Here is a 21,589-nt window from a genome sequence, read left to right as displayed (position 1 = left end):
TGAAATGTCCACAAAGCTTTTGTTTTTATTTTACCAAGGCACTGTTGCCTATACACCTCTTGTTTACACTGTATACATGGTTAATACTGCCACCTGTCCTTTTCTTTATTGCCTCCGAATGGACAAAGAATTACTTTCCAAAAGGCAGAATTACCTTCTTTGTATTATATATTATGTGCCAAAAAAACAAAGCCGTTTTTTCTTTTTTTTTTCCATTTTTTTTTTTTACAGTCATGAAAGAACAAACCTATTTTTGAATGTAAAAGGAAGGATTTCAAATGATTTAACCCCCATATTTACAAAAAATAATGCAAAGTAATGCTTGTGATTGTTGAATTGAATACTCTGTTTGGATTTGATGACATCACCACTTTCACAGCTGCCTGACCCGGTTGAAGATCTCACAGCTAATTAGGGTAATTGGTCAGTAATATGATTAAGTGTACAAAGAGCATGGCCGTGAGTCTTTAAGTAAACACTGCAGTGTTGATCTGTGAATATCAGCCACTGTGCATTTTCACACCACATGCTGCTGAACCTCTGCACAGTATTGTTGCATTTTCTTTCTTACTATTTATGTTTATTTTTATACCTTTAGCTTAATCTTTTGAACACATGTAGAACTGCAAACCATACATGACTGCACTGCATGATAAATGTTTGGTAATGACAATAAAGTCTAGTCTATTCTACGAAGTAAAGACGGGAACAGTTTATCACTCTGCACAACCAAAGAGTGCAGCAATTTCAGAACATTTTCAGTAATTCAAACATTTAAACATTCTAATATCATTATTATTATCCCCTAATTATAATTCCATTATTGGATTTAGCCGGCAAGACCGAAAGCCAATTTTTTTTTATGGCTGCGTTGCTGCATGAAGTCGAGAAAAACCTCTGAGAATCACTGTCAGTGAAGAAAGAAAAGAAAAGAAACACATAAACAAGGTTGAAAGGACAACACGCGCAACAGCCTCATTTAAAAATGTACTCTGAGGGCATCAGGAAATCATCCTGCGTTATGATGGTTCAGGATTAGAGGTTCTTTCTGAAAATCATGGACACTGCATCCTCCAACCCGAAATCCTGCAGCTTTGTTATCTTGATGTAGGTGTGCATGAGCATGCACATCTGCGAGGGCACCATTAACGCTGAACAGTCTCTGCAGGATTCGGATCAGCATGTGCTGCCGACTAGATGACATATCTTTTAGGCAGAGACTGGCTTATTTCAGTAAGACGGTGCCAAACCACATTCTGCGCATATCACAGCAGCATGTCTGCAGGGGGAAAAAAGAGAGCCAGGGGCATGGGGAGGGGTTGTAAAACGGGAACAGATCAGGCTGAGAAAGTACTTTAAATGAACAATCGTTTCATGCAGCAGAAAATGCAATATGTTCTTTGCTTATTGTGGAGAAAAAAAAACTATAATTACAAAGCTGAAACTTAATATGACAGATTGCACTGGTGCTTAAACTCATTAAATTGTGCTTTACAGTGCTGGTGAGACATCATTTGACTTGTGCTTTCTCCATTACATGGTCTCCAAGTTTTCCTGGAATCAGTGATACAGTTACTATTAAGTTGCTGCAGAAGAATTGTAATATCAATATGCCTTGCACATTTGCAAACAAACTGAGATCACGAGGCTGAGACACAAGTTCACATTCAGAATCTTACTGATTTCTTTCTAGTTAATCTTCCAGTAAAGCAAGTAAATTGAATTAAGGACTGCTCTTTTTAGTCTGTGCAAATCCCACGAACCACCCTTCTTAATCTATTTTCATAATGCCCCCCCCCCCGGCATATGGATAGATGGGTTTTGAGTTTGGCATTTTTTGCAGTGCACGGAAAGGATTTTACTATGTGCGCAGCCAGACCCCGCCTGCTCAGCGCGCGTCACTGGCGAGTAGTGTGTGGACGCGGAGTCACTCCCCTGCCTACTTTTAATAGCTTTGTCATGTGATGGAAAGCAGTTGTAAGACAGGTGCCCTCGGTTCATTCTCGGCGAGGGGCAGCAGTTGCCTCTGTGAGAGCGAGTGGGAAGCGTGTGTGGATTTCCTTTTTTTTTTTACTTGGTTTCTTCCCCCCCCTTTTTTTTCTTTTTTTTTTTTTTTTCTTTTTTGTTTAATTTTTCGGAGCGTCATTCAGTGGCTGGATGGCGTGGGACAGGTGTAACCAGGACTCGGTGTGGAGAGAATTAGAGGTGAGCGCATCAAATAAAATCCGGCTTCTTTCATCTATCTAGCCCTCTGGACTTTTTTTTCTCCCCTCTGGAACGATGGACAACACTGGCACGATGATCTCCACATAAGTCTGCACTCTCTCACTCTCTCCCCCCCCCCCCTCTCTCTCTCCTCCTCTTCCTCCTCCTCTGTTGCCGGTGCTGTTCGTGGCTTAGTGCGCGTCTGGACACGGTTGAGGATGCGAGGGATATACGACACGGGAATATATGACAAGTGGAGGGAATGTGCGGAATCTCCCTTTTCAGCCCAGTTAAAGATGTAGTTGTTGTAACGCGTGCACGGGCTCGGGACCATTGCTCTCCACGTAGGATCCCTGTTTAGTCGGAGCAAGTGCTTGCAAGCTGGCGGATATCTTTCCAACCGCGGACTGTACGCGCTCCGGTGCCGAGAAGGTTTTCGTGCCGAAATGACTGAAATGTCTCAAAGTCAGGTATTTCGCTGACGCATGAAATCCAAAGACGAAAATAATCCCTTTGATGTGCTGTGTCCAGATAGCCAGGTGATTTTTTTTCATAGGCAAGTGCAAAGGTTGTCCACACTGACGCACCGGGTATCTGGCATTGCGCAGGAGCATGTTAATATTAACGGTACCGGTACCACGTCTGTGTGCCAACATTCCTGCCGGAGGAATGCTGCCCTGGCTGGACGGCAACATCGCGTCCAGCTAGAGTAGATCATTCCGTGTTCTTGCGAATTTATTTACAACATTCTGCTGATTTTAAACGCTTCACCCAAGTCATTAGCTCACTATCGCTCCTGTCTTTTTTTATGCAGCTTACTTTACCTGGTTAAAGCGCATGCAGACAATAACGCACATCAAAAGGATACTTATTCGTCCCCCCTTTTTTTACCCCTTAATCTTCCGAGTCCACCCAGCTTGTTATACAGAGGTACTTGTCTGCGTTCATTATCTCAGTGATGCCTCAGAGAGGGTTTTTCACAGTAACTACATGACTGCAATCCGGCTGCACGGCTGCGATTTTGTGGTCTGCGTGATCAGATTATGAGAAAGAAATCAGCTCTTATCTAATTAAAATGCGGCTCTGTGTGTACGTGTGTTTGTGTATCTGTATATGGACGTGTGTGTGTGTGTTTTGCAGACCGTTTTCGGGATTGTTCGTTATTCGGACACCTTCCTTTGCACTTACTTCCAGGTACGCTCCAGGAGAGCATCGTTTTTTTCTTTTCTTTTCTTTTTTTTTAGACTGCGATTTTAGTTTCCACTCTCAACCCTACCAATGTGCGCTTCCTCCTTCAGCCGATCGATGCTGTTAAAAAATGTATGCACGTATTAAAGCCCTGCTATTTAACTGTCAATCAGCGCCGCGCTCCTTACTTTAATAATCTCTCTAGCAGGTGCTTTTATGCGCGGTGCGTGCGTAAATCACCGGAGCGCTGTGGTGCACCCTGACTGTCTGTCTGGCGGCGCTATTTCATTAGTTCGCTAAGAAATCCATAAGATAATTGAGCACAGGGACGTCCATCCTCTGAATATCCTAACGGCTTTATTGCCATTTCTTCATTCCGTGTCTTGTCTGACTGGATCAGCTGGGGGTGGGGGGAAACCTAAGACGCAGTGAATCTGTCCTCCTCTTCGCAGTCGCAACATAACGGATTTGTCTCATCACGGTCTTAAGTCATCGTGTATTCGTGTTGGTGCGTTTCCGAGGACAGATAAACTGTGACACCGGTGTCTGGGCGGTTTTTCCTTCTTGGCACAGCATCCGTCTCTCAGCTTTGCCCTGAGCCGAACCCGACTCTCACCCCTCCTCAGGCTCCGGGCCAAACACATCCGGGCTTCTTATGTCGTTCTTAAGGCCGGCGTTAATACATAAACAGACGCGTTGTCAAGGACTGTGTGTAGACTACAGTATGAAGCTGGTTTCACAGGCTGGGTTCAGCATTTGCATAGTCAAAAGTGTAAACATGCAAACATCCCCCGCTCTGGGGGATTTTATTTTTTTAATTTTTATTTTTCCTTTTTAATGACCACTGACTCTCTGGTTCATAGTTTGCCCCAGAAGAAGCAGACTTTTGCTTGTTCAGCTGCTGGTTCAGGGGGGAAACAAACTCACACACCCCCACATCTGATGATTTGTGTGTGGCGGAAGCTGTAACATCTTCTGCATACAGGACACACTGGATAGATTACATAAAAGTGGCTGGTGAATAACAAAATGTCAACAGGCAGCATTTAGTAGCGGGGAGGCCGTTACCAGTGGCAGTGTAAGCAGCACACTGGGAGGCTGAAGAGAAGCTGAGTGGAAACAGGTTGTGGGGCTTGCACATTGTTGTGCAAAAACAAGCCCGTCAAAAAAGCTGTTCCGTTACTTATCGATGGAGCGACAGTGAGAGAAGTCATGAATTCCAGCTACTTAGTGTGTCACATGAAAGTGGCAGATCAGCAGAGGCACCCAGAATGATCAAATGAGGGAATTAGAACGTGAATTGCCACTAAGACGAGAAGCTCGGGCTCATAATACAAATGTATGAGTTCCCCTTGTCATGCCCAGATTACCAGTCCCTCTATTCTTTTGCGGGATGGCTCAGATAATTCATTTTCTGATTTGCACATGAAAGATCTGTCATTTCTGTCTAACCATCCATGATGTTTTTCTTTTTAATCTTTTCTCCAGTGTGCTGCCTTGGTTGGTGAAGACCAGCCCCTCTGCCCAGACTTACCTGAACTTGACCTCTCAGAGCTGGATGTCAGTGACTTAGACGCAGACAGTTTCCTGGGCGGCCTCAAATGGTACAGTGACCAATCAGAGATCATTTCTGCTCAGTATGGGAACGAAGCGTCCAATCTTTTTGAGGTAAGTACATAAATATCACAAATCCAACTATTAACGGCCTTTATTAATGTCTTTTTCATTGTACGTGAATTATTCATAACACGGCTAGCAAAATGCCGTGGGACATTTTGCATCCATGGTCATTTCATTATTTGCTCTCCGAGGGGTCAGCACTGAGCTGGGATAAAAACACGGCCAGGCTATCGCATTCTTGAATGCAAGCCAAACACAATGCACAACTGTTGCCGGTTTACAAATACGCTTTTTGCAGGAGGAGTCGGTGTGAGGAACGATAAGCCCGAAAGGACTTTTGTCCCCTTTTTTGGACCCTGGCCGTGACGGGAGACAGCCTTATCAAAACCTGGAGCATTTATTTCAGTTCAGAGTTGGTAATGCGGCACACATCTGAAAGAACGCGTCCGTAGTAAATTTATAGTCGGGGCCGCTGTGTTGCAAAATGCTTCTCAAAGGTTGGAGTGTAAAACTTTAATCTTTGCCCCGCTTCACTTCTCTCCCCCTCTCCTTCTCTCTCTGTGCACTTCTGTCCTATTCTTTCTATTGGACTCTCTTTCTTTTCTCACCCGGCGACAGACGTCAGCGGGTGATGATCTGGCCGAGGCCATAAAGCCATTGGTCTTGGGACTGAGTTCCAGTCCCCAGTTCATTATAAGCCTTTATCAGTGCCAGAGATAGACAAGAAAGACTGAGATTGGATGCTTTAGCCTCGCCTCAGGAGGAAAAACCCCATCTGAGAAGGCAGTGCATGTGTGTACCTGTAGCGCAGTCCTGTAGTCACACTCCCCGGGTCTCTGTTGTGTGTTTTGTGCGGCTGTGCGTGTCCTCAGTGGTCTTGCAGGCAACAGTTGATAACAGACTAAATTCTTTCCAGCACTACTACCACCACCACCTTTATATCACCAGACATTCTACCACCGTGGACCACCCCAACACACACGCACACACACACACACACACACACACACACACACACACACACACACACACACACACACGCACACACACACACACACACACACACACACACACACAAAGGGGGGTGGTGGGGTCTTAAGTACTAGCTGGTGTGACTGTGGCTCCTCTGTCGTCTGAGAGTGATATGGCTTGCAGCCACCGAGTGGCTCAGGGGATGGATAAAAATACCAATGAGAGTGTATATGTGTGCGTGTGTGTGTCGTTTTTAAAACACAATGGAACTTAGCACCCACTGAGGACCCCGATGAGGGAACTAGCTCCGAGCGAGAAGCTGTGACTGACTTCCACTGTGAGCCTGAGCTTGTATTTGCGTGCCTACAAGTGCACATGCTCCCGCACACCCACGGCACGTGTCCGACAGCGCGTGAACGCCGTACGTCGCAGTAAGCGGGTGATGTTTTCATGCGCTCATCAAGCCAGCAGCTATTGTTTTATGCCAAGAATATGGAAGGGCTTCTAATTAAGCAGTGAAAACTGGGGTTTCAAAGCAAGTAATACATTTCCCTGACCAGGGATTTTTCCATCTTTGGAAAGTTTCTAGTCACCATATGAAGCACTCAGTTCATCATACTGCAGGACCCAGTTAATCCTACTTAATCTGACAGAGGAAAGTTTGCTGCTCGGCAAGGATCAGAAGGCTGGGGGCTGCAGCTGTACTTCCTGCACCCCACCCCCCACCCCCTTGATTGGCTTCAACACAGAACAGAGAACCATCCAGTGAAAAGTTAAAGATTAGAGAAATTGCTAATAACTGGCTAGATTTCAAGCCTGTAATTGTGTGTGTGTGTGTGCGTGTGTGTGTATATATATATGTACATATATATATATATATATATATATATGTACATACATATTTTTTAAATGTATTTTTATTTTTAATGCATGTTCCTCTCCTTCCAAATAAATAAACCTCACTCACTGAGTCAGGCTATATGTGCAGGTAGCAGATTATCAAGGCTGTCTCCAAAAACGTGTAACAGCTGGGTGCAGCTGTCAAGCTGAGGCCCCTCTTTTTAAAGTTTACTCCCTGGAAGTTTGAACCTGCATTCAGTTGTTAAGTGACTCAGCTGCTGAAACGGGGTTGCAGCTTTGACAGAAAGAAAAACATGCCGCTGTTTCTTTTGCACCGGAGCGTTTATTCCGGTTGCATTTTAATGCGACGCAGTACAGTAGCAAATGAGTAAACAGGGTCTGACTTGACAGTTGGGACAGGAAGTATTGCATCATGGAAATCATTGGGCCATTTTCACGCAGGCAGTGGGTAACGTCGCCAGCTTAAAGTAGGTTCGAGTACAGCAAGAGGTTAAAGTGATGGCGGTCCTTCTTTTACAAATACAGTGGGTCCCTTTTACACAGCTTTATCTGGAGAATCTAAAGAAGCCCAAGCTAGGGTGTGCAAAGAAACAAAAAAACAACAAGAACAAAAAGTGGCATTTGAACAGTCGCCATTGCTGTTGTCATCACCACTAACAGGTCTCCTATGTGCATGCCTGTCTTTTAATGTGACTCTGTGCATTTCAGGCTAGTGCCATGCTAACTCTTTCCACCATAACACCACATTTGAAGACCTCCCCTGTACCATTAATGACATGCTTTGACTCATTCGTGTATATCAATCAAGACTTGGTTTGACGACCATTAGAATAGTTTCCAGGTTTTTCAAAGGGTAGCTGCATAGCCAGAGACCACCCTCTGATGCACACGCAGTCATTTTGTTCTATAAGCAGGCCTGAAACATGACAGAAACCGCTCAGTTCAGAACAGACCTTCAATGGTTCCTCATAGTTGGCTTTCAAGGGGTAAAGAGTTAAAACTGACATGTGGCTTTTACTGGGTTGGTTACATAAAAAGAGTGCATCCCTTTGAAGGTCTTTATTTTCTTATTAAGGGGTCGATGGGAAGTGTTTGCACACTTTTTAAGCAGCATGTGTGTGTAAAAATACTTTGTCTGTGTCTGTTTCTGTGTGTATATGCGTTCTGTTCTGGGAACAGTGCTTGGTATTAGATCACAAGCTGTCCCCTGGCTGGCCTTTTGCTCCTTTCCCTGCCACTGTCCCAACTGTCCCTGACACCAATGTAGAGAATGATACACCCCCACCTCCCCTCTGTAACACACACACACACACACACACACACATATAAAAGCTATTGCTCCTGGCCCGGCTTGTTTGACACCTCTTCAAAACGGGCCGACTGTGAAAGTCCACGGTCTATTTTGGGCTGCAGTTGTTGAGGGGTAGTTACTCCAATAAGTTCCCAATGTACTGCCAAAGATAACAGCATAGAAGTGTGACCCAGTGTCTTTGGAACCACAGGTCTCTACTCAGATTTCATGTCAACCGTTTGAGTGATGGAAATGTGTCACACTGGTCTGGGCTTAATTCAAATTCCACTGTGGACGTCCTAGCGGCGGTCCCTCAGGGACGTGGGACGGTCACATCACATGTATGCATGGGAAGGCATTTACAGCTGTTCTCTGCTGCGAGTCAGCCTGTGTTATTATGAAAGAAAACTGGCTCTGAATGCAACTTTTGGCTTGTCAGGGCTGCCTATACCTCGATACGTGTGAGATGCGCTTATGATAGATGGACAGGTGGAAAGACAGGACAAGGGTGAGATAAAGAGTGAAACAAAGAGGAAAGAGCAGCAAATGACAGGACAGATGCAGAGGCATGGGGACAGATGGATGGTGAAAACGTATAGAGCAGGAGGGCCTTGGGCTTGTGCCAGCCCGAACCAAAGCCCCTGGATTGGAAGTAAAATGTTATGGGCTTAGTATGTAGTAAAATAAGAAGCCGAGGCTTAAAGCATTATTCAGATATCATACAGAGACGTGCCGTGAGAGCATGCATGTGGGCCGTGTCACGTATGAAAACTCTTTATATTACTCCAACAGGATGCTGTGTGTTCAGAATGTGTGTGTGTATGCGATGGCACTCGCCTTCAAAAGGCATTATGGTGCTTTGTCTTGTTTTGTTTTTGCCTTATTGGACAGATGCTCAGGCGCTTATTCTTAAGTAAAGGCAGATTAGATTGATTGGGTCATCTTTAGAAGGCTTTGATAAAACATGCTGTGATGAAATGTTTTCCTCAAGCAGCCCTGCCTACTTGTGTAAGCACAGATTAGCTCACACACTTGTTGGCGTTATAGCTCCTGTGAGCTGAAACAGGAACAAGCACAAAAAGCCATAGACCCTCTGAGAGGAATTGTCACGCCCACACACACACACACACACACACACACACACACACACACACACACACACACACACACACACACACACACACACACACACACACACACAGCAGAGACCCTTATTGTCCCTGTTCCTACTCCCTGCTGAATGCCGGTTGCGTTTATTTTGCAAATTTATGCTGACATTTGAGAGTACACCACCCGCATCAGTTCACTGCTCCAGCAAAGGGTGTATGAATTATCATATTCCTCTGTATAATATGATTTTCTCAAGTGAGTCTTATTAGAATACACCATACTTTCCTCATCTCGAGTTCCCTTCAGTTTTACTGTGCCGAGACATTGTTTGCACTGTCTGCTGGAAGAAATCCTCCATCACTGTCGAGCTGAAGGCAAGCCGCGGCTTTCAGGCCCGCAGCTCTGCTGTGCCGCTCCGTTTCAAGACACATAAATGAGAGGGAGCGCAGACAAATAGGCTCAGATGTATAGTAGAGAGAGATGCCGACATGGGTTGTCCAAGCCTGTGTCATCTCGGAGCATCTGTCAGATCTACTCCACAACAAGAGCTCTCAACCCGCTGCCCCATAACACTGTAGGCTCCCTTTTCCGCCTCTCTCCCGCTCTCTGTCTTTTCACTCCCAGGGCAAGGCATTTGTCCCTGGCTCATGGCAAGTTGGAGCAGCAGTGGCTAAACAAATATATTCTGGCCCCCCAACAGTCGCTTCTGGAAGGAAAGGCTGGAAGGGAGATGGGAGCAAAGGAGGAGGGGAAAAAAAATAAAAGGATAGTAAGCAGAATGGTGAATATGGCCAAAATAAAGTCCCCACAGGGAATGTTTGGAAAAAGAGCAAGGGAACATCTTTGGGTCTGGTGGTGGCTGCTTGGCTTCCCTGTCTAGTCCCCCCTTCCCTCATCTCTCTCTCTCACACACACTCAACACATATTCCCACTGGGCCACTGCTGCTGATTGAGGCATGGTTTGGTGTTCCTGCCCCAGCTGATCCCATGCCCCAAGTGGATACCCATCTCTCTCATCAGAGCGGAGCCTTCAGTGTGTGCATGTGTGTGTTTGTGTCTTTGTGGAATTGAGACGCTCAATGCTAAGATCAGATAGTGGGGGGTTTTTTCTGGCCAGACACATCACGTTAGACACTTGCTTCCTGTCTCTGTGTCTGTGTGCGTGTGTGTGTACTGGGTGAAAATGACTATTTTTAGTACGTGGGGTAATCTTCACTAAGAGCCTTTCAGGGCTGTTTCACTTTAACCTGGCCAAAACACTAAGCCAATAATCCCCACCCACCGACTTATACTCTCACTCACACAGCAACATGTCGCGCCGATGCCGCGCGATAAGGCCAACTTTCCTTGTATTATTTAACAGTGTACACTTTAGAGTGGAAGGAAGATATATAAACAGGGATTCCTGGAATGCTTTTATACTCTTTCTCTAATGCAACAAAGGCGGGAAGTGCAGGCTCCTCCTGGGCAAAGAGATAAAATGAGCTGATCAGACTGATAGGGAGAGATGAGCAAGGGTAAGAGAGAAAGCACTAGCCAGTAATGAGAAAGCAATATAAAATAACAGAGTGGAATGGGGGGAAATATATATAGAAATGCTGAGAAAGAGGGGAACAGCATGGAGACAAGTCTTCAATCAGTGCGTGCCACGATTTGGGGTGAAACGCTGTCAGTTTTGGACAAAACGCTGCTACCTGTCTTCAGCAAAGGCCTGCTTATATTTCTATGCTGGTAAACCCAGCAGTTGTAGAAGTCTTCTACCCCGTTAGTCTGCCATATTCTGTCAGGCTCTGCTGGTTGTAACACGACTTCCACACGAACTTGCACGACAGGTTAGTAATGAAATAAAAGCAAGTTTCCGTGTTTATGAGAGAAAGTGCTCTTTGATAAACGTCTATTTTGTTGTTGTTGGTATACAGTTTAGGTAAATGCATTTGTCCGTGTCTTATTGCAGTCTTGCACTGTACATGTGAAGGTTTTCCCTTGTTTGAGAGTCGGTTTGTAAAAGCTGGAGGCAAAGAAAAAAAAAGAGGAAAAAAAAAACCCTCCCCATTTGAAAGGAGCTTTATTATGTGCACTGCATGCTCATAGCTCCAGCTTATTCCTGAAGCATTTAAGTCTGCACAGGCCTCAAATAGTTCAAGAGGCTCTCGGAGGCTCTGCAGATGCATGAGTGACTCGATGCTTGGATGACTCACTTGCTGCCCAGTCAGTAGCTGCAGTAGGAGCTGATGCTTTTGCAGACATTTTGTCAGCGCGGAGGGAAAAACGCCGCTTTTTGTTTGACTTTTTGAAAAGCAAAAATTGAGCGTATTAAAATGTCATTTGGATTAGACTGAGACTTAAGAAGGAGACGTCAGTCGCGGGGGGGTTAGCTGTGTCAGAGATGGATGTAGAAACGGGCTGGGTGTCTCCAAAAGAATGGGGGTCATGGGTTGCAGGTGTTCAATTCAAAATTACGATGTACGTGTAAGCATTATTATTACATGGCACAAACACATTGAAAGCAGACTCCATTTAACTGTAAAATATGTGTTTTGTGAATTTGTGAAGTGGTGTATTTGGGATATATCTGCTGGATGTGTCTGCCATGATAGTGCTGTTGACATCAGGAAGTCAACGGCTCTAAAATTGTCTGCTTGTTGATCAGCTCTTTCCAGAAACCCATTTTCAGGCTATACACTGGCTTGCCAAACCTCTTTTCATATTGCTGTGGGCTTTGTTGTATAATAACTCGATGGGCAGATAGGGAAGGGATTTCGAGTGTTGGACGCTTGTCATCAAGTGGTCAACGACCATTGATCATTCTGTGTTTGGCAGACGTTACGCACTCTACTACTGGGTGCAGGTGTGTCGGGTCTGCTCGGCTAAATGTAAACTGTCACGGGCAAGCCTATCCATTCAAAAAGGCAACATGATCAGTATTCCACAGAGAATAGATCCCAGATTAAGATGAAATTCAGCTCAGAATTCGGCGCTGGCAGCTACAAAGAAAGACCGTGAGAGCTTTCATGCCCCCACACATTCCCAACCCCTCATCCTTTCTCATCGTATCCCTGCCTCACATCGATGGGTTGGGATTGTATCGACTTACGTGCACCGTTCCTTTGATGTTTTCTTCATTTCTTTGCTTGTAAAGATGGGCGCATCCCCACATTGTTACCACTCACCCAACGTGCGAGAGCTCGTGCAGCCCTACATGCTCGACCAGACGTGCAGCCCGCACACACACGGCAGTGGAAAGTGTGCGAGGCCAAAAAAAAAAAAAAAGAAGAAGAAGAAAGAAACACTCAGATAACACGCTCGCAAAGTCACGACACGGATAAGAGGCGCACACGCCGCAGTGGCAGCTTTCTACCTGAATCCAAAAGCGACGAGGCGCCGGCTTGCACGCACAAGCAAAAATCAAAGTGAAAGATAATGCGTTTATTTAGTAATCAGCAAATAGCTTTATGCGGCGGTTAAGTGGCGAAGCCTGCGAGGCCACGATAAGATCGTTTGCTTTCAGGTGTTTCCCTGTCGTGCCACATATGGCATTGAGTGCAAATTGAATAGGGTGACCTTTTTTTGCGCTGCGGAATCAAATTGACTGCATTTTTCCCCTCCCAAAAGATTGGGCCTTTTTCAATTACCATAAATTTCCGATATAGGGTCCCCTGTCGCGTGTACAAACACGCGCACGCAAAGATGCTCAGCGGGATAGTGACACAGGAGCACACCTCGAGGCGTCTTGTGGTTTGAAAACGCTGCAGACGACTATATCTTGTCCACTCCATCCTGGTTCTCCTCGGGTTGGCGTCTTTCCGAGGAAGACATTACCATGACAAATGAAACGCCACGAACTCTCGATGGGCTCGGCAGGGCCCGAAAGGTCAGGGAGCTGCATTGTGAAGGTGCACGTGTGTGCGTGTGTGTCTAAAGGTGGTGTCAGAGGAGGATAATAACATTGAGTCTTCTTTGCAAAAAAAACAACAAACTCTGGTTCGTTCTCAAATCTGTGTAAATGTCAGAACTGAAGTGGCCTGCATTCTCTTTGTATGTAATTGTTTTATGAATAGCTGCACTTGACAGCCGATGACAGATTTGCATTCCAGCCAGGAAATGTAGCGGCAAGATGGACAGTGGAAACACTGTGTCTGCTTCTTTTTTTTCTGCCCCTCTCTGCGCTCACTCTGTCCCCCCTCCCTGTGTTCCTCCAACACATTATCAGCAGTGTAACAGTAGGTTCAAAGGCCCCTTGCTTAGTAGTGCACATTCAGAGCTGCTGACTTAAGCAAATAGCTATTTGCATGCCATTAGGAGGAGAAGGGGGAAAAAAAGCAGAGAGAAGCACCATTCCTCATCACATCTCTGCATCTAGCTGAATATTCCTTATTTGAAGCTCCAAATCTCTGTTTTGCTCTCCCTCCTGCTGTGGCCGTCAGAGCAAGGCACAGTCAGAGCAATCACAGCAATCAGTGTTTCCACATGCCAAGCCGATTGGGAGGTAGCTGCCAAAACAAAAGAGTGTCCAATCATTATGATGGTGTGTGATTTGGTGGTGTTAGCAAACGGTTGCTTGGACCATCTGTTGGATGGCTGTAGAAGGAAAACAACAGCAGCTTGGGGCAGGACTGTAGATGGGGAGGCTGTACCGGGACAGACCGGAGCCTCCTGCGAGCTGTTATTTGGTTAGCTGTGCGAGAATGTGTGATATGTAGACGTGCATGCGTGCGTTTTACGACGTGTTTAGATAGAGGTTACTGGATTATTTTACGGTTGTGTCATAAATAATGTGTTTCGACTGCAGTTTGCATTGTCTCTAGAGGTGCTTTTTTTTTTTTTTTTTTTTTGCAAGATTGCAAATCTTTCCGGGTCACGTGCGCTTCTGCGAAAAAGCACAAACCCCGAGACCGCGTGACCCAAAGTTAGACAGAAAGGGCTTGACGGGTCTGAAGGCATGTGACAGCTGATCTCAGCAGATGTGTGACAGAGTTCAGGTGGTGAGTTTGAGCAGCAAGGTTACCAGTCAAAGGATTTTTTTCCCCCGTCACAGAACCAGAAAGAACAGCACTGCTAACATCCCTTGGGTAGGTGTCACAATCGGATCTGGCCTGTGTCAAAAAGTGTAACAAGAGTTCTCTTTCTCTCTTCGGCTCACTCTGTCTCACACACACACACAAACGCAGAGAAAGATATCCCCTCTTTTCACTTTCCCTTTTTCCTCTCTCATTCCCCCATCAACTCATCTGATAGTGCTGTAACAGTCTCAAATGGTTCCCTGGAGATGCATCAACTCCGCGCGCACACACATCCTGTTCCTTATTGATGGCTCGAACCGTTTCCTCGCTGATTTATAACTCACGTAGCCTTCTAAACCCGGATAGGCATCTGGCATCTAAGCAGTCGACTCCTGTGACATCACTCTGTCATTTACAGAGATGCCGTTTTTGTTTAAATGGAAAATAGTGACTTTGTGCCCGATAAAAAAGGATTATCCAGACCAGTTATGGAAATACAGCTAAGTAGGACGGGGAAGGCTAAAATCAGCTGCCTGGTGCCGGGGCTGGACAAGCTTGTCTCCATTTAGAAAGCAAAAGATTTAAATATATATATATATATATATATATATATATATATATATATATATATATATATATATATATATATATATATTATAAACCCAGAGTGTGACACACTCAATCTTAAGTGGTGACAATCAATGAAGGACGGGACAGGAATAAGCCATTGTGGCTACCAGTACTATGATTTTTTTATTTTCTTTTTGGATGTGTGTCCAGAACACGTAGAGCCACCATATCTACTTCATAGGATCATTTGCTTTGGAAATGGTTTCTGAATAACGAGATGCTCTGTTGACTTTGTAGTCATATGGAAAATGACAAGAGTGTTCAGTTCACAGCTACATGTCGTGAAACATTCACAGCCCTGACCACAATTGAGGTTTAACATTTAGTTTTATGATTTGGAACACCATCAGACTGTGTGCCACCGCCGCCTCGCTCGCGCAGAAGGCCACGCGCGCACACACACTCACAGGAACTTAACAGTGTTATGTATGGTTTCATCGCTCCGTATAGGCCATAATCACCCTCTCTCCATCTCAGTAAGCTCATGCTAAATGGCCAGACGTCTCTGGTGGCTGCCATGATTTGTCTCTCCACCGCGCGCCGTGTTGTACCTCACCCTCCCTGCCTCTCCTTTCTCTCTCCTTCCCCGCTGCCATATGTTGTGCCTGTGTGACCAGCCGACGTGTCAGGCCTGACTAACGCCTTAACGGCAAGCCTGACTTTGATTTATTTCCTCTGAAATCTGGGGGCCGGGGGTAATAACACAGAATGACATTATTTGTTTATCAAATCCAAGGCTGCTTCTCTTGGCAGAGTCAAGATGTGATGACTTGATACCACAACCCCACATGCTGCACACACACACACACCCTTCAGTTTCTGATTGTGCCATGATTAGGTCTGGCCCGTGTCAAGCTTAACCTCATCCAAGGGAACGCTTTTGAAATCTGACAGAGAAGGGAGCAGAGTTGGAGGTGGTGGGGAGAACAAAGATGGAGATGGAGCAAAGCAATTAAATTGTCAGGGCGTAGCTTTAACCCTACCACCCAATTTTGTGGCCAATTTATTAAGCACGTTTTCTGTCTGCGCTAACTGGTTGGCGTGCTTGTATTTACAGAAAGAAAGAGCAGGAAGAGGCAGCGAGAATAAACAGCACTTTAAATACTAGATGACCCATTTTATGGGAGATATTTTATCTTCGTGCACCCAGAGTGTCTGTCACGTGTTCTGCATCTCAATTTAAGATTGCGGAGGGGCTGTTTTGCCCGTCTAAACCCCGTCCCGATGTTACTCAGCCACCAGGTTTGTCATTCTGACACTTTCAAAACACTTTTAGGTTCTTCTTAAACGTGTAAATCACGCATTGCCCCCGTTAAAATTTGATCCCTGGCAAATTCACTAAGAAGCGTGGAATCCTCGGGAAGCAATTAGCAGATTTTAATTTGGCTGTTTGCCCCGGCGTGCAGGAGCAAGTGTTTGTCTAAAGCAGCACCTTCACCTTCCGTTATCAGCCCGTGTGAATAGTATCTCCTGGAACATAATGCTGTGCTGTAGAACTCAATAAAAGAGTTAAAGGCAAGGACAATCTCAAAGACAGCCTGTCTGATAACAAAAGGGCCTCACCTAATAATGAACAACTGAAGTTGGCTTTCTTTGCTCCAGCGTGGGGGAGGCTGGGGTGAAGGAGGAGCGGGGGGTAAAGAGAAGCTCTGCCAGCACTTGCCAGCATGTTTTATGGCTAATTGAAGCATTTGGAATAAAACTGCTGCAAAATGGCACCCTTTAGAATTGGAGTGGGGTTAATATATTGTGATCCCACAATTAGCCCAGGATTGTTAAGATCTCTTTAATTCGGTGAGGTCCATTAAGCGGGATGGACGAGAAAGTGTTCCCGCCGAGACAATTTTTCTCTCCTCTCTTTGTTCTTTCTGTCCTCTTTTCCCTCTCAGCAGCTGCTGTAGTAATCAATATAAGCGGACACGGGCCGTCAGCAAGGTGCTAGGTTGTGCTGGGGTTACCCCCTTTGGGTGCCATAGCTTCTGAGGTCCATCCACATGGAGACTTTGTTTATAAATAAACAAGTGGCCAGAGAGTCGCTGCCAGTAGATTGACTCTGGTGCACAAGGTGTGGTCTTTAAGCTGGCGTGGAAAAGCTCGTCCTCGTGGACAGAGGCATTAGATCATCCTCTCTCTCTCTCCAGAGCAGAGGTTTGCTCTTTACCCCAGTTTCTCAAATCCCCACTTGGCCTATGAGTGCCTCCACTAGAGCCACAGCAGTGGCTGTTGCATGATCGTCACGACTCAGGGTTTTCACAAGTGTCTCTTACAGAATACGAGAGTCCCTTCTGGGTTATCTTTGGGGATACAGTGCGCCTGTGGGAGTCTGCCAATTGGTGGAGGGTTTTTGTGTGTGTGTGTGTGTTTTTTTTAAACAGGACTACATTTGAGTCTGCAGAAATGCCCCAATCCCTTTCAAACCATGACATAACAAAGCCTGCACAGCTCTCCCAACATTTAATGTAATGCGCTTTCTTCCCGATATAGATTTATTGGTTAAAAGTCGCTCTTGCGAGGCAAATAAAGCCACGCCTTAAACGGAGCATTGATTGAATGGTTAATGAGTGCCTAACCAGAAGGCCAGTTCATTAAAGACTCGGTTTTGATCATCTGAAATTGCTCCTAAATTTTAATTTCTCATGCTAGGATGTGCGTTTGGGTTAAGCCAAGGCTCCGGCTTTATCAGCATTTAATACCTATCCGCTTAGTGCTCAGGTAATAACTTGGGATGCTGGAAAACGGTGAGCATTTCAATAGCGCGGGGGTTCCAGCACAGTGGATTTTGAAGCTTCTTGAAAGTAATTAAACAGCACGCCACCTCATACAGAGCAATTTCCTGCAAAGCATGTGCTTGCCAATGCAGCACAGCCCCAGCCTACGCCGCGTTATCTCTGTGAAATATGTCCCCTTTATCATTTTTTAATAATGACTGAGTGTTCGTGTTGTTAGGAGAAAATCTACTCAATAAACATCAGATTAACGTTTTCCTCACTGTTAGCTAGCTAAGTGAACGTCCAAGATATCTGTGTCATCTGTAAATGAAAATTGGAGGAGGGGAGGGTGGGGGTTGAGGCATTAAAATGGCCGCTATCTCGGCGGCAGATCCAAAACAGCGGCGTCCATGCTGTGTGTGTAATTGTGTTAAATAAGTGAGGGTAGATAGAAGCGTGCGCATGTGGGATTTTTCTGAGGAACAGCGTGGATATCTGAGAGGCCGGCGACTACCCCCGGCGTAATGATGGCCGTGTGCCATCGCCGAGCCACGTGAATCCTATCGCGTGCTTGAAGGGATTTGCTCTTGTTGGGCTGGCCACAGAACGTCCCAGGGTGATGAGGCTGTTTATCTCTCTGCTGTCCCGAAGCCCCGTGGGGTTTTTATGGCCTTGGAACCTTAAGTTCCTGTTGTCACTTGTCGATGCAAAAGAGCACGAGAGAGAGAAAAGACACAGTCGTTCCTCACATGGACTCACACTCTCCCCTTTGTCAAGTGAGCTGCATTACTCTCAGTCTTAACATTGATCTATATACGTTCTCCTTTTTCTTTGTTTTTCTGTCTTTTTTTTCCATTACGCATGCCGTTATTATCCCCGGTCAATAGCTGGCAGCTCACACCTCACCCTCCCCATCTCAAGGCCTTCTCCATACATTCATCTCTCTGTCTTTACTCCTCATATATTTATAAGCTGCGAGCGCACAACTTCTCCTGTACTTCAAAAAAGGGGGCCCGAGTAGCAAGAACAAGCTTTATTTATCGCAAAGTGTTGAAGCTGAGTTCCCTCCCATTGTGAATGTTAGCCTGTCACACCAGCAATTTTAAATAAATCAGATTTATTTAGCTTTGGCGAGTCGTAATTTCCCCTTATCGGAGGGCCGCTCGCAAACATCTTGTCGGCAAGCGACGACTCTCGAAGCTGTGGGCTGAAGAGAGAGAAGAGCGAACTTCTGCGCATTGTTTCCTTTTATCCCCCCCACACACACACACACACACCATAAAGCCCTCCATACCGCAGCCTGCTCCAACCCATTGCTGTCTTCCCCCAGATACTTGCTACTTGTCAGCGTTGGTAATGGGTTTCTTGGGGGAGATATTATTTTGGTCCAGTAACCTGTTCGCTTAAAATATGAGTGACAGGCTTGACTCACATGCACATGAGGCAAATTTTGTTTGGGTTTTTAGTGTTTTTGTAAAAAAGTCTGCCAGAACGCAGTGAGCTCAGCTGCTGCACAAAAATAAAAAAAATAAAAGAAACGAGAAAAGCAAATGTTTTCTATATTAACAATGAAAGCCACCCACCACCTTTACTTCCCCGAAATAAAGAAAAAGGGATGCAACTTCTTCTTCTGACTAAAATGTCCCATTCCCCCTCCCCTCTCTCTTTTTTGTCTCTGTCTTCCCCCCTCTCCACCCCCCTACCCCCCCTCTCCACCCCTCTACCCCCCCTCCTAAGAAGATAGATGAAGAAAATGAGGCCAACTTGCTGGCAGTGCTTACAGAGACCCTGGACAGCATCCCGGTGGATGAGGACGGATTGCCTTCGTTTGAGGCCCTGGCAGATGGGGACGTGACCAATGCCAGTGACCAGAGCTGTCCCTCCTCTCCTGACGGCTCACCGCGCACCCCAGAGCCCGAGGAGCCTTCCCTGGTAACAGCTACAGCTCTTCCTTATCATGATTCTCACACCAGCACCATCCTACAGTTCAGACATGAGTTATACCCGAGACCTGACCTCCGGTCTCGCACGTACTCGCACGTTGTGTACGTTGTGTTTTTGGCAGTCCAAAGCACACATCAGATAAGACTTCTCAACAAGACCAGAACCCCAGTAGCAGTCATTTGTCTGTGTGACGTTTGCCTGACTTCACACTCCGTATTTGCCACAATGTGTTCATTTATGTGCAGTCGCAGCATTGAGGGATGCAGATGCAAGTAGGAGGGAAGTGAGTGGAATGGATCAGTGTGTTTGCTGCTCAGCGCTAATTACATAACAGCGCTATCGTGGCGCCAGTTCAGTGATACGAACACTGTGGTTGGGGACAACTACGGCTGACACAGTGCCACGGGCCCTGAAATCAAGCCGGGACGTAATGAAAGTCGGGGGAAAAGGAAATCTATCTCATCTCGTCTGCTCTCAGCAGGGTCTCGGCTAATCCCCCTGAGCCGGAGTCATCTCTTTTGGCAAACACCCCCACCACCACAAATAAGAACTCGGCCTACCTTGGTGCTGTTATTTTTACACACGTTCGTGCCATCTGGGTTTTTCTCTAGCTTATAGGCTTTGACCTAAAATGTTATGTTATGTGACATTGTAGTCCATTTTATTCCATGCTGGTCCCTTCCAAATGACCTTTAGCCAAATGCCTGAGCGTGTTTATTCAATCACATTAGAGAAGCCTAGTGGTGTGTACACAAAAACACCTGCACTGGAAAAAAAAAAAGAGGCTTGACTTTTCAAGTCACGTAGCATGCACTTAAGTTAAAAAAAAAAGAAGTCTTTTTTTAACTGGAGAGTTAAAAAATGAAAGCAACTGAAAGGCTGCCATTGTAAATCTTTTACCTTACGATGTAAAGTGCTCTGAAATGACTGCCGCCGTAAACTGGCACTGTTTAAATAAAGTCGAATTGAATTAAAAGGTGCCATTTGCATAACCCACGCTGACTCCCCGCTCCTCCTCCTCCTCCTTCTTCCTCTCCCACCTTTCTGGTTCTGTTTGGGTCCATTCGCAGCTGAAGAAACTCCTTCTGGCACCCGCAAACTCCCAGCTCAGCTATAATCAATACACAGGTGGCAAGGCACAGAACCATGCAGCCAGCAGCAACCACCGGATCAGACCACCACCTGCCGTCGTCAAGGTAGGGAGTCACACACACACACACGCACACGCTGTTGATTTCACTCCCGTACACACATTTTTTTTCCTGTTTGTGTTTGTTTATCTCTTTCACTCTTTTCTTGCTCTCTCTCGCTACTTGCTCACCCTCCCTCCTTCTCACTTTTTTTGTTTTTTTTTGCCTGTTTTGGTGGCCGCCTTTAGAAGATGTTAGACTTCTGCTCTAGCAGTCTACTGTCCCAGGGGGCCATCTCATAATGAAAACAGGCTGATTGCTGTTGGGCTTTCCAGGCGAGGCGTCGGCACCGTTGTCTCATTAGCTCCACCACTTATCCGCCTTGGTATGGTGCCTGTTGGAGGACGGGAAAAAAAAGAAAGGAAAAAAAAAAAGGCGAGATTGATGCCTTGAGACGACAAGATCAAAATATCAGACTTGATGTACTCATTAGATGGCTCTGAAGAGAGTGTTTTTCTATAGGGGTGGGTTTGACTAAGATTTAATTTTAGTCAGCGTAAGTATCACAGGTTTTGTGAATTCTGCTAAATGAAAAAATGGGATTATTTCACTCTCGCCCGTTTGCATTTCACGCCAGAATGTGGCATACTGTGCATTCAGTGTCATATCAGCATATAGCACTTAATTGTGTTCTCTTGCTCGGTAGGACTGTCTGAAATCTGCATTTGTTATGCTTTAACGCATGCACAAAATCATCACAATGTAAAGAACATCTGTATCTCACTGTGTGGTGAATGCGGCGCAGACATATGTTAGCTCTGCGTACCGTGTTTGCACATGCAGTGCGTCAACCCTTCTTCACAGAGTCTATTTTCATACTGTGTCTTTGAGTCATCCGTTTCTGGAGCAGAGCGAATGAGGACTCCCGGA

At 45.7% G+C, this 21,589-nt stretch overlaps 1 protein-coding gene across 8 annotated transcripts in view; it reads left to right on the top strand.

The window, feature by feature from the left end:
- ppargc1a (peroxisome proliferator-activated receptor gamma, coactivator 1 alpha) overlaps positions 1–21,589 on the top strand; it is a 308,162-nt gene that overhangs the window by 267,366 nt on the left and 19,207 nt on the right. For 3 of the 8 annotated variants that reach the window (XM_084924326.1, XM_084924327.1, XM_084924330.1), the window contains exons 2-4: positions 4,882–5,061; positions 19,323–19,517; positions 20,600–20,725. In XM_084924326.1, the coding sequence (XP_084780452.1) occupies positions 4,882–5,061; positions 19,323–19,517; positions 20,600–20,725 (501 nt within the window). Of the gene's footprint in view, positions 1–1,954; positions 2,206–4,881; positions 5,062–19,322; positions 19,518–20,599; positions 20,726–21,589 lie in introns of those variants that run through there. The other 5 variants (XM_084924332.1, XM_084924329.1, XM_084924328.1 and 2 more) reach the window with 3 other exon arrangements.

Source organism: Perissodus microlepis, chromosome 3, assembly GCF_051167445.1.
Source record: "Perissodus microlepis isolate ML-2025 ecotype Zambia chromosome 3, ASM5116744v1, whole genome shotgun sequence".
Lineage (NCBI taxonomy): Eukaryota > Metazoa > Chordata > Actinopteri > Cichliformes > Cichlidae > Perissodus > Perissodus microlepis.
Note: the sequence above shows the minus strand (reverse complement) of the source record. Positions and strands in the feature narration are given on the sequence as shown.